The 13,433-nt window shown below is 44.1% G+C and overlaps 1 protein-coding gene across 2 annotated transcripts in view; it reads right to left on the reverse strand.

Annotated features, from left to right (window-relative positions):
• Positions 1-13,433, reverse strand: part of LOC124556541 (set1/Ash2 histone methyltransferase complex subunit ASH2-like) — a 206,896-nt gene that overhangs the window by 59,175 nt on the left and 134,288 nt on the right. For both annotated transcript variants that reach the window (XM_047130496.1, XM_047130495.1), the window contains exon 8: positions 10,286-10,430. In XM_047130496.1, the coding sequence (XP_046986452.1) occupies positions 10,286-10,430 (145 nt within the window). The remainder of the gene's footprint in view (positions 1-10,285; positions 10,431-13,433) is intronic.

Here is a 13,433-nt window from a genome sequence, read left to right on the forward strand (position 1 = left end):
TCATATAACTGAATATTGACCATTCCTCCTGGGGACACCCTACATGGTGAGTACATATTTAGAAATAAAGGTGGCAACTCCTCCTGGCCTCTACCTGTGCTAACCCACTGTAACCACATCATCAACCTAACAGTTTCTCCTTCCTTTGTTCTGTCACCCTGTCCCAATCCACCCCTGTCATCTTCATTGTGCACCACACTTCACTGGCTCCTATACCCATATGTAGCCCCCACCAACCCTCCCTCCCACATTCCTACCTTGCACACCTGCTGCCTCTCCGAGCCACTAGCTACTCGTCCCCAATCCCTACTACTCCTCCCTCCATGTATACCACTAACACAACCCCCATTGCCAGTCCACTGACCACACTGCAACCCCATCAGTGTGTGTCCTACTGGCACAATATAGATACAGATGGGTCCATACAATATGTTGCACACTAATGATGCATGTTTGAGGACTAAAGATAGAGGTTTGTGTGGATTAAAAAAATGCTATCTGATCTCCATTAAAGTTCTGTATATCATCTTAACCTGCCAATGCTCAGACAAAAAGGCTTGCACCTACCTTGAATTTTCATCTGCCGAAGTTCACATTCAGCTTTGATGCTAATTAAGGCTGGATATATTTCAATGACAGTCACATCACATTTCAGGTTTTTTTCCAATATACAAGTTGCATAAAGTATATTGGTTCCTTATTTATGTAGAAAGCCATTTGATGAGAAATGTCCATGTTACACATTACTATTCTCATTGTAACGAGCACTGCATCACTGACTTTTAAATATACTTAGCATAAAAGGTCACAGATTAAACTGTTTTATACCCAACATTACTTATGGCATATGTAAGTAACAAATGGGAGTAAGATTACAAAATGAAAATTCCGAAGACCACCTTTTCCTCAAAGAGCCCATTTACATTGTGGTTGCATTTCAAAATTGTGCGATAGAATTGTGTTACTGCAAAAGAAACAGGAATTCCTCAAATGTATCAAGGCAGCCACTTATAGGATGGAAACAGAATGCAAATATAAAAGTGTGGAAAATCAGGAAGAATAACATGTAGCCGTCCTTAACCCTTGCAGATGTTAAAAATGCATATATTCTTTCCCAGAGCACCATGCAGTCAAACCTATACAGTGCTATTTGTTCCAAGTGTGTGATAGTAACTTTGCTTAAAGCCATAATCATAGTTATTATAAAGATGATGTTACTGTGGCAACTTACAGCATTTGGCTCCTCAAATTATGCGAACTGTTATGCACTCTAGGACAAGCTGTTCCAACAATTCCCCATGGAACAGGTGTGCTCACTGTAGCAGTTCTGAGCCTATGTGGTGGAGGGGGGTTATGAGTATGAAATTGGCAATCGTGTAAGACGCAGCTGATGTATCACAGGCCTCCACTGTGCTGGCCCCTTTGATTGGTTGACTGGTTTGTGTGGGTTGAAGGGACCAGACTACAAAGGCCATCGGTCCCTTTTTCCATGACCATGAAAACCCACAAGGAATAAAAACAAGCAACGGAGATAACAAGGGATGACACAGAACAAGAATGACACAGACAAAGACCAGAAAAAAAGGGAATGAAAAGCACACAGAGTTGTACAGTGGTTGGCCGACCATGGAAACAAAAAGAAAAGCCAACCACCAAGAGAAACACTAGAAACCCCAATCTAAAACCGTAGGCCAAAGGCTAGACTCAACACAAAAAAAGACACAAACCCTCAGATCAAGCGATAAAAGCCCCACTGCGTGAATAAAACTCAAAACTAAGCCTGCCATGGCAGTGTCATCCTTTAAAAGTGCAGGGAGCATATCAGGCAGTGTGAACGTCTGGCAGCGTCGTCCTTTAAAAGGAGCCCGCAAGGAGGAGCACCACACACCAGTAGTCTCCTTGACGACCTGAAGTTTGTTGGGTGAAGGCAGGGTGCGCCATTCAGCACCCCAGGTACCAACGATATTCTGCCACAAAACTGACTGGAGATCACTATCCGAAAGGCCAATCTCCAGGGCCAGTGCACCGACAGCCTGTTTCGCCAGTCTGTCAACCTGTTCATTACCCGGGATGCCGATATGACCAGGGGTCCACACAAAAACCACGGAGCGGCCGCAACGGGCAAGAGTATGGAGGGACTCCTGGATAGTCATCACCAGACAAGAGTGAGAAAAACTCCGGTCGACACACTTAAACTGCTCAGGTAGTCACTACAGATGATGGACTCAGCTGGGCAGGAGCGGACATCCACAGAGTGTCGTTCAGAGTGATCCCCAAGAGTAAAAGCATAACCAACTTGATCAGCAACCATCAAACCGTCGGTATAGACTACGGCAGAGCTGGCAAACGTGACAAGGATGGAAAAAAGCGGCAGTGGGGGGCCTCAGGAGGGACTGAGTCTCTCGAACTTTGCGCCAAATCCAGCTGAAAGCATGTACGGGGCACACACCATGGGGGTATACGGACATGGGTCCGGAAAGGAGGTGCGAGAAGGAAAAACTTAACCCCTGAGAGTAGAGACTGGACGCGAATCGCAATCTGACACCCTGACCGGGGCTGCCGTTCCGGACGATGGAGGACTGAGTTGGGGAACAGGAGACGGTAATTGGGATGTCTGGGCAAGCTACAAACATGCGCAGCGTAAGCGGCCAGCAGTCGTTGGCACCGGATCCACAAGAAGATTGGTGACAGGGCTCTTGCAGAAATCTCCAGTGGCGAGTCGGATCCTGCAGTGAAGGATGGGGTCAAGCAACCACAACACCGAAGGCGATGCCGAACCATAAGCCAAGCTCCCATAATCGAAATGGGACTAAATCAACTTGTGCTGCAGTCAGAAAGGGGTCTACTGATCGGCACCCCAGCTGGTGTGACTCAAGCAACATAGAGCGTTAAGATGGCGCCAGCAAGTTTAAGCTGCTGAATATGAGGGAGTCAAGTCAACCGGGTATCAAAAAGCAAGCCCAAAAACTGATGCGTCTCCATCACAGCAAGAGGTTGGCCATCAAGATAAAGCCGTGGATCAGGGTGAACAGTGTGATACCAGCAGAAATGTGTGACGCAAGTCTTGGGGGCCAAGAACTGGAAGCTGTGCATGACGGCCCAAGACTGTGCCCTGCGGATAGCGCCCTATAGTTGCCATTCAGCAACCGCAATGCCATTGGAGCTATAGTACAGACAAAAGTCATCAGCATACAAAAAAGCAGATACGGACGTTCCCACAGCTGCAGCTAGCCCATTGATAGCAACTAAAAAGATGGAGACACTCAAGACCTTGTGGGACCCCATTCTCCTGGACTCAGGAGGAACCACGTGAGAGACCAATTTGCACGCGCAAGGAATGAAGCAAAAGAAAATTTTGAATAAAAATCAGGAGCGGGCCCTTAAGACCCCACCCATGAAGCGTGATGAGGATGTGATGTCGCCATATTGTATCGTATGCCATCCGCATGTCAAAAAAGAAGGCAACCAGATGCTGACAGCCATCAAATGCCGTACAGATAGAAGACTCCAGGCAGACCAGATTACTGGTGGCAGAGTGGCCCTTACGGAACCCACCCCGCCACAGAAGGCCCCAAGACTCAAGTAGCCAACTCAGACTCCGGCTCACCATGCATTCGTGCAACTTGCACAGAATGTTGGTGATGCTAATGGGGCGGTAGCTGTCCACCTCCAGTGGGTTCTTGCCAGGCTTCAGCACTGGTATGATAATGCTTTCCCGCCACTGAGACGGGAACTCACCCTCAACCCTGATCCGGTTGAAAAGGTCTAAGAGGTGTTGCTGGCAATCCACAGAGATGTGTTTGAGCATCCGATAGTGGATGTGATCTGGCCCAGGAGCCGTATCAGAGCAAGTGGCTAGGGCAATTTGGAATTCCCGCACAATGAAGGGAGCATTGTACAATTTGGGTGGCGTGTATGGAATGAAAGGCTAAGGCTCCGACGTTCCAACTGCTCTTTCAGGGAGCAGAAGGCCAGCGGGTAATTCATAGAAGTGGGACTCAGAGCGTAAGCTCTGCTAAGAGTTCTGCAATCATGTCTGATTCAGTATAAACTTCTCCATTCAGGGAAAGCCCAGGTACACTGACGGGGTCTGATATCCATAGGGTCACCTAATCTTGGTCCAAACCTGTGATGGAGATGTACGTATGCCAATGGTGGAGACATACCTTTCCCAGCACTCCTGTTTCCGTTGGCAAATAAGGCGACAGGCTCGGGCACAGAGCCACTTAAAGGGAATATGACATTGGAGGGCCCGCCTGCTATCTTGAATTACCTCAGCGATCTCTGGTGACCACCAAGGCACAGTCCTCCGCTGAGGAAACCCAGAAGAGCAGGGGATTGCGGATTCTGCCACAGAGACGATGCTGGTGGTTATCGTGTGAACCACAACATCAATGGTGTCTTGAGAAAGAGGCGCAACAGTGGCAATAGAGGCAAACTAGTCCCTGTCAGCCTCATTCAAAGCCCACCTTGGGAGGCACACAGGAGGGTGCTGCTGCGGCAGTGACAGAAACATCGGAAAGTGGCCACTACCACACAAGTCGTCGTGCACACTCCAATGGACGGATGGTAGAAGGCCAGGGCTGCAGATTGAAATGTTGATGGCTGAGTACATGCCATGTGCCACAATGAAATGTGTGGCGGCACCATCATTTAAGAGAGAAAGGTTGAACTGCACTAACACCTGCTCAACGACAGTGCCTCGGTCCATTGCCACCAATCCACTTCACAAGTGGTTATCGGCATTAAATTCGCCCAGTAACAGAAAAGGTGGTGGCAGCTGGGCCACCAGCGCAGCCAATACATGCTGCAGGATATCACCATCTGGTGGAAGATAAACACTGCAGAAAGTAACAGCCTGCGGTGTCCACACCCTAACAGCAACAGCCTCTAAAGGTGTTTGAAGAGGGACATACTCACTGTAAAGAGAGTGAAGAACGTAAATGCAGACTCCACCACATACCCTGTCATTAGCTGCCAGATTCTTATAATAACCCTGATAGCCATGGAGGGCGGGGGTTTGCAATGCCGGAAACCAAGTTTCCTGGAGAGCAATACAGAAGAAAGGGTGGAGGCTGAGAAGTTGTCAGAGCTCAGCAAGGTGGTGGAAAAAAACCACAGCAATTCCACTGGAGGATGACACTGTCCACGGCCGAAAAAGGTGTGAAGGCACCGAAGAGGCAGATTAAGCCACTAGATAATCAACCGCCACCCAAGGAGAGGCTGAATTGAGAATTAGTGTATATGAGGTAGGGGCGAGACTGGGGTCATCGGGGGATGCCAAAATCTGCAAATCGTCCTCAGACTCAGAGCTGGTAGGAACAGTGGGCACAGAGGCAACCTGAACCTCGCCCGTCTTACCCAGCCTATTCTTCTTCACCTCCTTCCTCGGCTCCTTAGGAGCAACCTGGGAGGGAGACTGACTCAGAAGGAGTTTCAGGGACAGACTAAGAGTGGGAAGCTCTTCGATCCACTGCTTGTGGCTCCTTGAACCACTGACTGATGTCAGCTGTTGCACTGGAGGAAGCCTTAGAAGGCAGACTACCAAGGGACCCTTTCCACGCGAGAGAAGCCGGAGGAGGCTGGCGTACCTCCGGGGCATGGGGGGGGGGGGGGGGGTCTGATATCCCCGTCGGTTTGGGGGGTTGGTCTCCCAAAGGAGGTACCTTGGGAGCACCAGAAGAAACAGTGTCCCCCATCACAGACAGGGAGGAAGAGACAGGGTGACCCCGAGGACCCACTACAGGCTTAACAACCACAGAGACAGCAGTCGCCACCGGGGGCAACGAAGTCGCAGTCACAGCATACGATGTAGTCATCTGCACTGGATGTAGGCGTTCATATTTCCTCTTCGCATCCTGATAGGTGAGCCTGTCCAGAGTTTTTACTTCCATGATCCGTCGCTCCTTATGGAGAGCAGGGCAGTCAGGTGAGCAGGGGGAGTGGGGCTTCCCACAGTTGACACAAGTGGGAGGAGGCACACACAGAGCGCCCGAGTGCAGAGGACAACCACAATCCCTGTATGTAGTGCTGAAAGTACAACGAGATGGCGTGTGACCGAACTTCCAACACTTGAAGCACCGCATAGGAGGAGATACGTATGGTTTCACACATTTTAGACAACGCTACCACTTCCCCAAACCTATCTTCAAGGTGGTCTATGAAAAACTAGGGCTTCGTTGCCTGAAAGGTCTCTGCATCAGTCCTGCAGCAAACTAGGTCCCGAGGCGAATACGGCTCACGAGAGCGAGTCGTCATACGATCCTCCCAAGGTGTGGCTAGGGAGAGGAATGATCGGGAATCATAGATCGCAGCATCAAAATCATTTTGGATGCGCTTAGAGATTGCTGGGCCTGAGTGCCCACCTGTGTGAGTTAATTTAACCAGTTTCACTGCGGGTCATCCGCCCTGATGCCACCCACTCTGATCAGGGGCTCTCTCCACAGGCGCCACCCAGTCGCAGCAAGGGCCACCTGGCGGGATGGCCATGGCTGGGAGTCCTGGTGCCCCAGCAAGGATGGGCACCTACTCCTTGGCATATGCGGGGAGGTCACAGCTCAGGCATCAGCAGTGCGATCCCTGTGTTGTCAAGGGGCTACCACAAAGAGGGTACTTGATAACCCCACCACGACAGACTGGCTACCGCACTGGATTTCAGGTGCCAAAATGGTCCAGAACTGTCAGAGGAGGGAAGGATGCTATGGTGCAGGAGACGAGAAGTAGGTAACCTAGAAGACTGAGGGGGCCAAGCCTGCCACACGACAATAAGCAGTATGCAAGATCTCAGTGCACAATTGACAAACAAGAAACACCACATAAGACGTCCTTCCCCAAATGGCACGCACTATCAACAGAAATTTAGAAAAGGTGGAAGTCAAACACGAGAGGGGGCCATCACAGAAAAGCCAAAACATTGGAGACTCCTTTTAGTCGCCTCTTATGACAGGCAGGAATGCCGCGGGCCAATTCTAACCCCCGAACCGGGGGGGGAGGGGTCCTTTGATTGTTCACAGTAAGCGACGATGCTCCAAAATACACCTGTACATGTGGGCATCGAGGGGGAGAAACAATGATCGAGAGATGAAACAGCCTCAGAATAATATTACTGACATGCATTTTAAAAGTTAAGGTAGGTACTTAGGAGATCATCATCAATTAGTTTGACAATATTCCAGAAGTCTGATTTTGAAGTTAAATTTTCTTATTGAGGAAAGTAAAGATACTAAAAATATCTTGTGGGGGTCTTTCATATAAAAATTCATAGATTTTGGATTACATATGTCCTTTTTCCATCTAATTCTGATTCAAACACTGAAAAATATTGAAATGATTCTTACAATTTTAAGAAAGATAGTAAAATAAGAGAAGCTATAGAGGTACCTGTTTAGTCTGAAAGATTACTATATAGAAAGATATAATCTGGAGTGCTGGAAATGCAGTGTATAAAACATGCCAGTTTGGAAAGCTGTGAATACGTACTCTCTTGTCCACACCACCAGGCTATCAGTTCGCTGCCTTCCACAAACTGGAGTTGTTATTGATATATTTCAAAATGTCATATGTGGCAACAATGATTTTTCTTGTGGATTCATCTTTCAAAGAATCTCCAAATTCGTTCAAAAATCCATTAGGTTTCTATTTCTTTTCAGGAGCCTGAGATGTGATAGAAATTGTAGAAACTTTCTTGCAACCTAATTCCTAGCTTCCTTTTATAACTTCATCTTGCTTGGCACTGCCAAGAATTTTTAAGCTAAACGTGGTGAGTTAATGCATTGTTGTTACTTCCCATTTATTGATTAAAAGTGGTTTTGTTCTCTTAGAAATGACATTTTACCTCTTCTTCCTAGAAAAGAGCAGTTCCAGCTTTCACAATACATAGAAATATACAGCGTTGGTGTTTTGGAGGCTAAAAGATCACGGAAAGCATTTTTAAATGGTGTCAGAAAGTTTAATACATCTTCCAATAGTTTTTGTCAACAGAGTTAAGCAAACTTTTTTTTTGTTTTTTTTTTTTTTTGTTTTTTTTGGGAAAATTACTTGAACTTCGAACCACTGAGTTAATTGACTCAAATATGTCTAGTTCGCTGCTCCATCATGTGTCCACATCTCCTTTCAATGACTTATGCAGTAGGGCCTGAAGGCCAAGATCTTTTAAAAAGTTGACACTTTGACAATAATTTATTAATTGCTGTACATCACACTGATCACTGGTATATCCTCTAGTTGTGTGCTCCAGCACGGTATTGAAAATAGGCACTAAGCATGACACACACTTATATTAACGAAGTGTGACTACAATGTTTGGACCTCTGTTGCTGATGCACAGTGCTGAATAAATCTGACCAGCATAATATAATTATCAGTCCATGTTTAATACTTTTCCCAGTTTTTTTCAATATCACTCTCAATCTCTTGTGCACAGTACTCGATCCTCAAGTTTTCCTTTTTCATTGCTAATGTGAAGTACAGTCACTACAATTATTTTACAATATGAATTACTCCCTAAATCAACTGTTAGTGCCTCTCCTACAGCTCCACAAACATTCCTCCTCTCTCTAGAAACAGCTCAACACAGACAGTTGGCAGTTTCCTTTAAATTTCTCCAGGTGGTGGTTGGATGAGGTAGCAATTCTTCAGCACTCACTGCACTGTATTTGGTTCCCTTGTCAATGAGTAACTATGACGTCACAAGAAAACAAGTTTCACATCCAACTTCGAAAGGTAAAATGTCTTTGCTTGCAAGTTTCAAGAGGTGTCATGTCTTCCATCCTTACATATTATAAATTATCGTTTTGCATACCGAACACACACACACACACACACACACAGCAGCCTAAAAATATATACCCAGGCATCTCAATATATAGGACTTTTCATGATAAATTAAAATGCTATTGCCCCCTTGGATTAATTTACGCAGCAGGACGGACTGGTAATTTGAGCTGGATAACTTTCTTTACACACCCCAATAAGAATATATATCGCTTCATAGAAATATTATTTTAGTATTATCTCATTATTTATTTGTGTAAAAATTATTGTAAGTCTCCCTTAAATTTTTGAAATTTCTCCAATACGCAAACCAAATGGATTGCAATGTACATCACGAGATGAATAAGTCACAATTCAGCTTGCTCTGCAGTAAGATAAAAGATGTTTGAAAACAAAGTTGGTAAGGACAGGAAAGGATAGCATCATTCAATTCTGCACGAAGATCTTGTATGAGTGACTATTACTTGAACCTCAGTTAACACCGAGATCTGGCTGTTATCACACTAAAGTGCTACTCTCTTATCAGAATATAAAACGCTATCAACTGTAATACGGGGAATTGAAAGTGCCCGCCACTGAGTGCCCAAAGTTCTTCAAAATGTTTAGCACACTCTGCAGTGAAGTGTACGCTGATATGAAACTTCCTGGCAGATTAAAACTGTGTGGTGGACCGAGACTCGAATTCAGGACCATTTCCTTTGGCAGGTATGTGCTCTACCGGAACGTACGAGACGAGGTACTGGTGGAAAGGTCGCAAGTTCAAGTTTCTGTCTGGCGCACAGTTTTTATCTGACAGGAAGTTTCACTTTTACAGTTCTTTAACATACCTTAGGCGAGGTAATCAGTCAAGTTTCTTGGCAAACAAGATAAGCAGGAATCCTACTGGTACTTTGAAAAAGAAAACATTGTTCCCCAGCTGCAAAAACATTAAGTAAAAAAAGCACGCATGATTTTATATACACATTTCTCAGACAAGATCTTTCATTTCTCCCCAGCCATCTCCAAATCATTCGAAGTTGATGAGCTGTAGTTGAGAGGCTGGAGCTAAAAAGAAAAATGTAAAAATTGTCAAGAAACCAGCAATTCCTTACCACAGACACTATCGCAAAAAGTGTGGCACTTCAACTTGCCTCAGAGACTCCAGTCTCTCACAAGAAGTTATGTGGAACATTGCTGGAGAACAGTATTCAACCAGAATACATTATTATTGTTAATTAAATAAAATCAAAATAAGATAATGACGACTTGTGTAGTTTTGTATTTTGAGAATTTTGGATGTTCAGACAGTATAATTTGTCGTAAATTCAAATTTATTTTGACCTAATGATCAAGGTACACGAGTTGTGGCAACAAGCTTTGAATATATCAGCAACCAAAATAAATAAAAAAAAACACACACACACACACACACACACAATTTTACGGTGACAAGTTATTTGACAAACAGATTGCAATGATACAACTTTTTAGATACCCCAATAAGTATACATAGCTGTTCATAGAAATATCATACCTAGATCTCCATGAATACCCAAATTTATCATATCCCAGGGGTGCCTGCAGATTTGCATAATTTTGGCCCCATCCAATTCTTGTTGCTGAGCCTTCTGGCATATCCTCTATAGTAGCTTCGTAATACCAGATACCTGCGGTAACAGCTGTAACAGAACAAACATGCCCTCCAGACCAACACACACATTGCTATAAATGAACAGAACTACATATTTTACTTATTCTTTTGAGTGGTGAATATGCTCCACACTTTAAGAGCTTTCTTCATATACACTTGAGCAAATAGAGAGACTGCAAATGACAGAGAATGAGCTGGATTCAGCTCACTAAACTGACAACTCAATGCTTCTATTACTCAGTGAATTGTCACTATTACTTGTGAATCATTTACAATCCACCAGAATTTTTCCATTACCATATTTAAATGCTTTATTTAAAATTAGTCAGGTGAATGCCCAAAAGCAGGGTAACAATGCCAACATCTTTGCTGAGGGAATTTCTCTTTCCAAATTAGCAAAAGAATTTGTAAAGCGAAATTTTTATTTTCAATTTCTTCTGCAACTTAAAAGTAACTAAAATGGTACATGCTACTACTAATTCTAAAAGGGCCACAAATTTCATAAGTTGATCCTTTCTCAGGACAAAAGAGTGCAAAGCTATGTCCCCTCAAATATGGGCAAGGCCAATAAAACATGGAGACCAAATGGACTACACTCAGTAAAGCACTGTAGTATTCAAACCACATCTGACAGCAAAATACTCTCATTCAAAGGATATCAAGAATACATTAGTTGATAATTGCATTTTTTATCAAAGCAAAGATATTTGTATGCTGAAGCACCCAAGTAAGCTACAGCTGCAGTTTTTGTTTATACACAGGTTTTGTCTCTGGTCTCACAAGCTTTGTGGAATGAATATTATCTGTGTATTTAACTGTGTTGACTAGTGTCAAGTAACTTCTTCTAAGCATTTGCGTATTTTCCGAGCATTTGTGTTGTATGAGCTTACTTTATAGTTTATTGATAACCACAAGCAGTATAGTGGCAGTATTAGATACAATCTAGCAACTGGTTGGGTTAGTGTGGTACAGACAAACATAAATTAAAGGTGAATAGGGACTGCACCTGTTGTGTACAGATGCAAGAGGAATTGGCCATTGTCCGGAAACAACTGTAAGTTGTGTTCACCAAGGCCAACAGGTTGCTACCTTGGGCAGCCGTGATAGTGGGACACCGGAGATAAATTGTTTGGGATCTCTGATGCCACAGCGCCTTCAGGTTTGCTTGTTCTTACCAGTTGACACACACCTGTTGGTGAAGGACACACAGCGGCAGGGTTGTGAACCTCTGGGCAGAAGGTGAAAGAGGATACTGGTCACGCAGCTATCCCCTTGCACCTTAAAAACTGATCCAACATACTGCCCACTGATGAAAGTTTATCTAAGCCAGAACAGGATGCTTTGTATGTTGGAACTGGGAGCAATCTTCCTGAAATGTCCTAATAAGTGAACAACATTAGGAAAGTGTCGAATCCCTTTACAGAATTAGGAGACAGGTTGGGAAGGACGATCAGTGTCCACTCTTCTTGCTGGGAGGTCACACCGAAGATGTGAAGGAGGCTTTGCTGGTAGAGTCTGAGCACAACAGATGCACCAAGCCGCAAATCAAGGCTTCGTTGGCAGCAATGATGCCTGCCACCTTCTTTCAGAGCCTATTTTTGATTCCTACAAGATGCTGGCCATTTGGTGAAGACAACTACCCTCACATTCAGGGTGAAAGCAGAGCTAGCATTTTGCAACATCATTCCCAGAACAGACTGCAGCACTCTGGTTTGGAGTCAAGTGGGAGGCTCAACCCAGAGACTCGTATGATTCTGTTACGATCATGCATACAGATTTCTTAGCCTCTGCTATCAACTGTGTAGTTAAAGGATCTCCTTCATAGGACAGGAGAGAAATGCTTCTACAAACCTGATTCAGATACGTTCTGGTTGCAAACAAGAAAGAATACCAGCCTCATTAATTAACCCTTTCACTGCTACAGATGTGCTAGCCACAGGCTTTCTGAGTGTGATGTCACTGTGGCATAAGCTGACTACCTGCAACAGGACCTTTCCACCTGTGACTGGTTTCTGCCTGCTGTATTACCTGTATCGGTCTCTTTGCGTCGCGCTGAATATTTTGGTCGTAGCTTGCGAATCCAGTTAGTCTGTGCTCTTGATGCATGCTAACACAATAATTCATTCACAAATAAACTGCTTGTTGGAACACACTTCTGTTGCATCTGAATATATTTCAAATACATAAAATTAATTGTTCTCTGGCAAAGCTCAGGGACAGAAATTAACGTTTCCGAATGCAAAATCTTTCCTTTACATTGCAATAATTTGATCACATCATAACAAGATGAATCTGTAAAATTTTTTTATTAACTGACACTATGAATGCTGTCTCTCTACTTCGTGAATGGAATAATGCTGCTGCGTGTGAAGAATCAGATCTAGCACACTATTTCATCTGGAGACACACTTCAAACTCTGAACCTTTAAGCTTCTGAATTCTTTTTACAACATGCAGAACATATTTTCAACCCTTCTATATGTCCCTAAACAACTTCTACAGACAAAAATCACAACATCCAAATATAACTTAAGTCCACTCTAAGCAGATGAAAATGTACAAATTTTGTGCCACTGGTGCAGTGTGCACTATGTAATTACAATATGTACAAAATAGATACAGCATTCGAAACAGCAAGTCTGTTTCTTGCCAGAATACTTCTTCACTTGGAGAGGCACTCCAAAGTGATGAAACAATTTTTTTAAATCCTTTCTACAATGATCAGTAGGTATTTTCAATCCTTCCTTACAGCCTTAGGCAGGTTTCACAGCCAATAAATCAGAATAACCGAATATAATTGTTTCCATCATGTTGGAATAACTTCACCACATCACAAAATGATGAATAAGTGCAGTTTCTATTTAACTGGGGAATGAGTCCTGTGTATTTGGTGTTTATTGATTTTTTTTTTCCAACGGTCTTCTTGGTTTCAACTATGTGTGTTGTTACATGTGGTCCACATTCATATTTCTCCCATCACACCACCTGATAGCAATCATTTTTAAACTGAAACTCAACTGCTCTTCATTTC

Source organism: Schistocerca americana, chromosome X (assembly GCF_021461395.2).
Source record: "Schistocerca americana isolate TAMUIC-IGC-003095 chromosome X, iqSchAmer2.1, whole genome shotgun sequence".
Taxonomy (NCBI): Eukaryota; Metazoa; Arthropoda; class Insecta; order Orthoptera; family Acrididae; genus Schistocerca; species Schistocerca americana.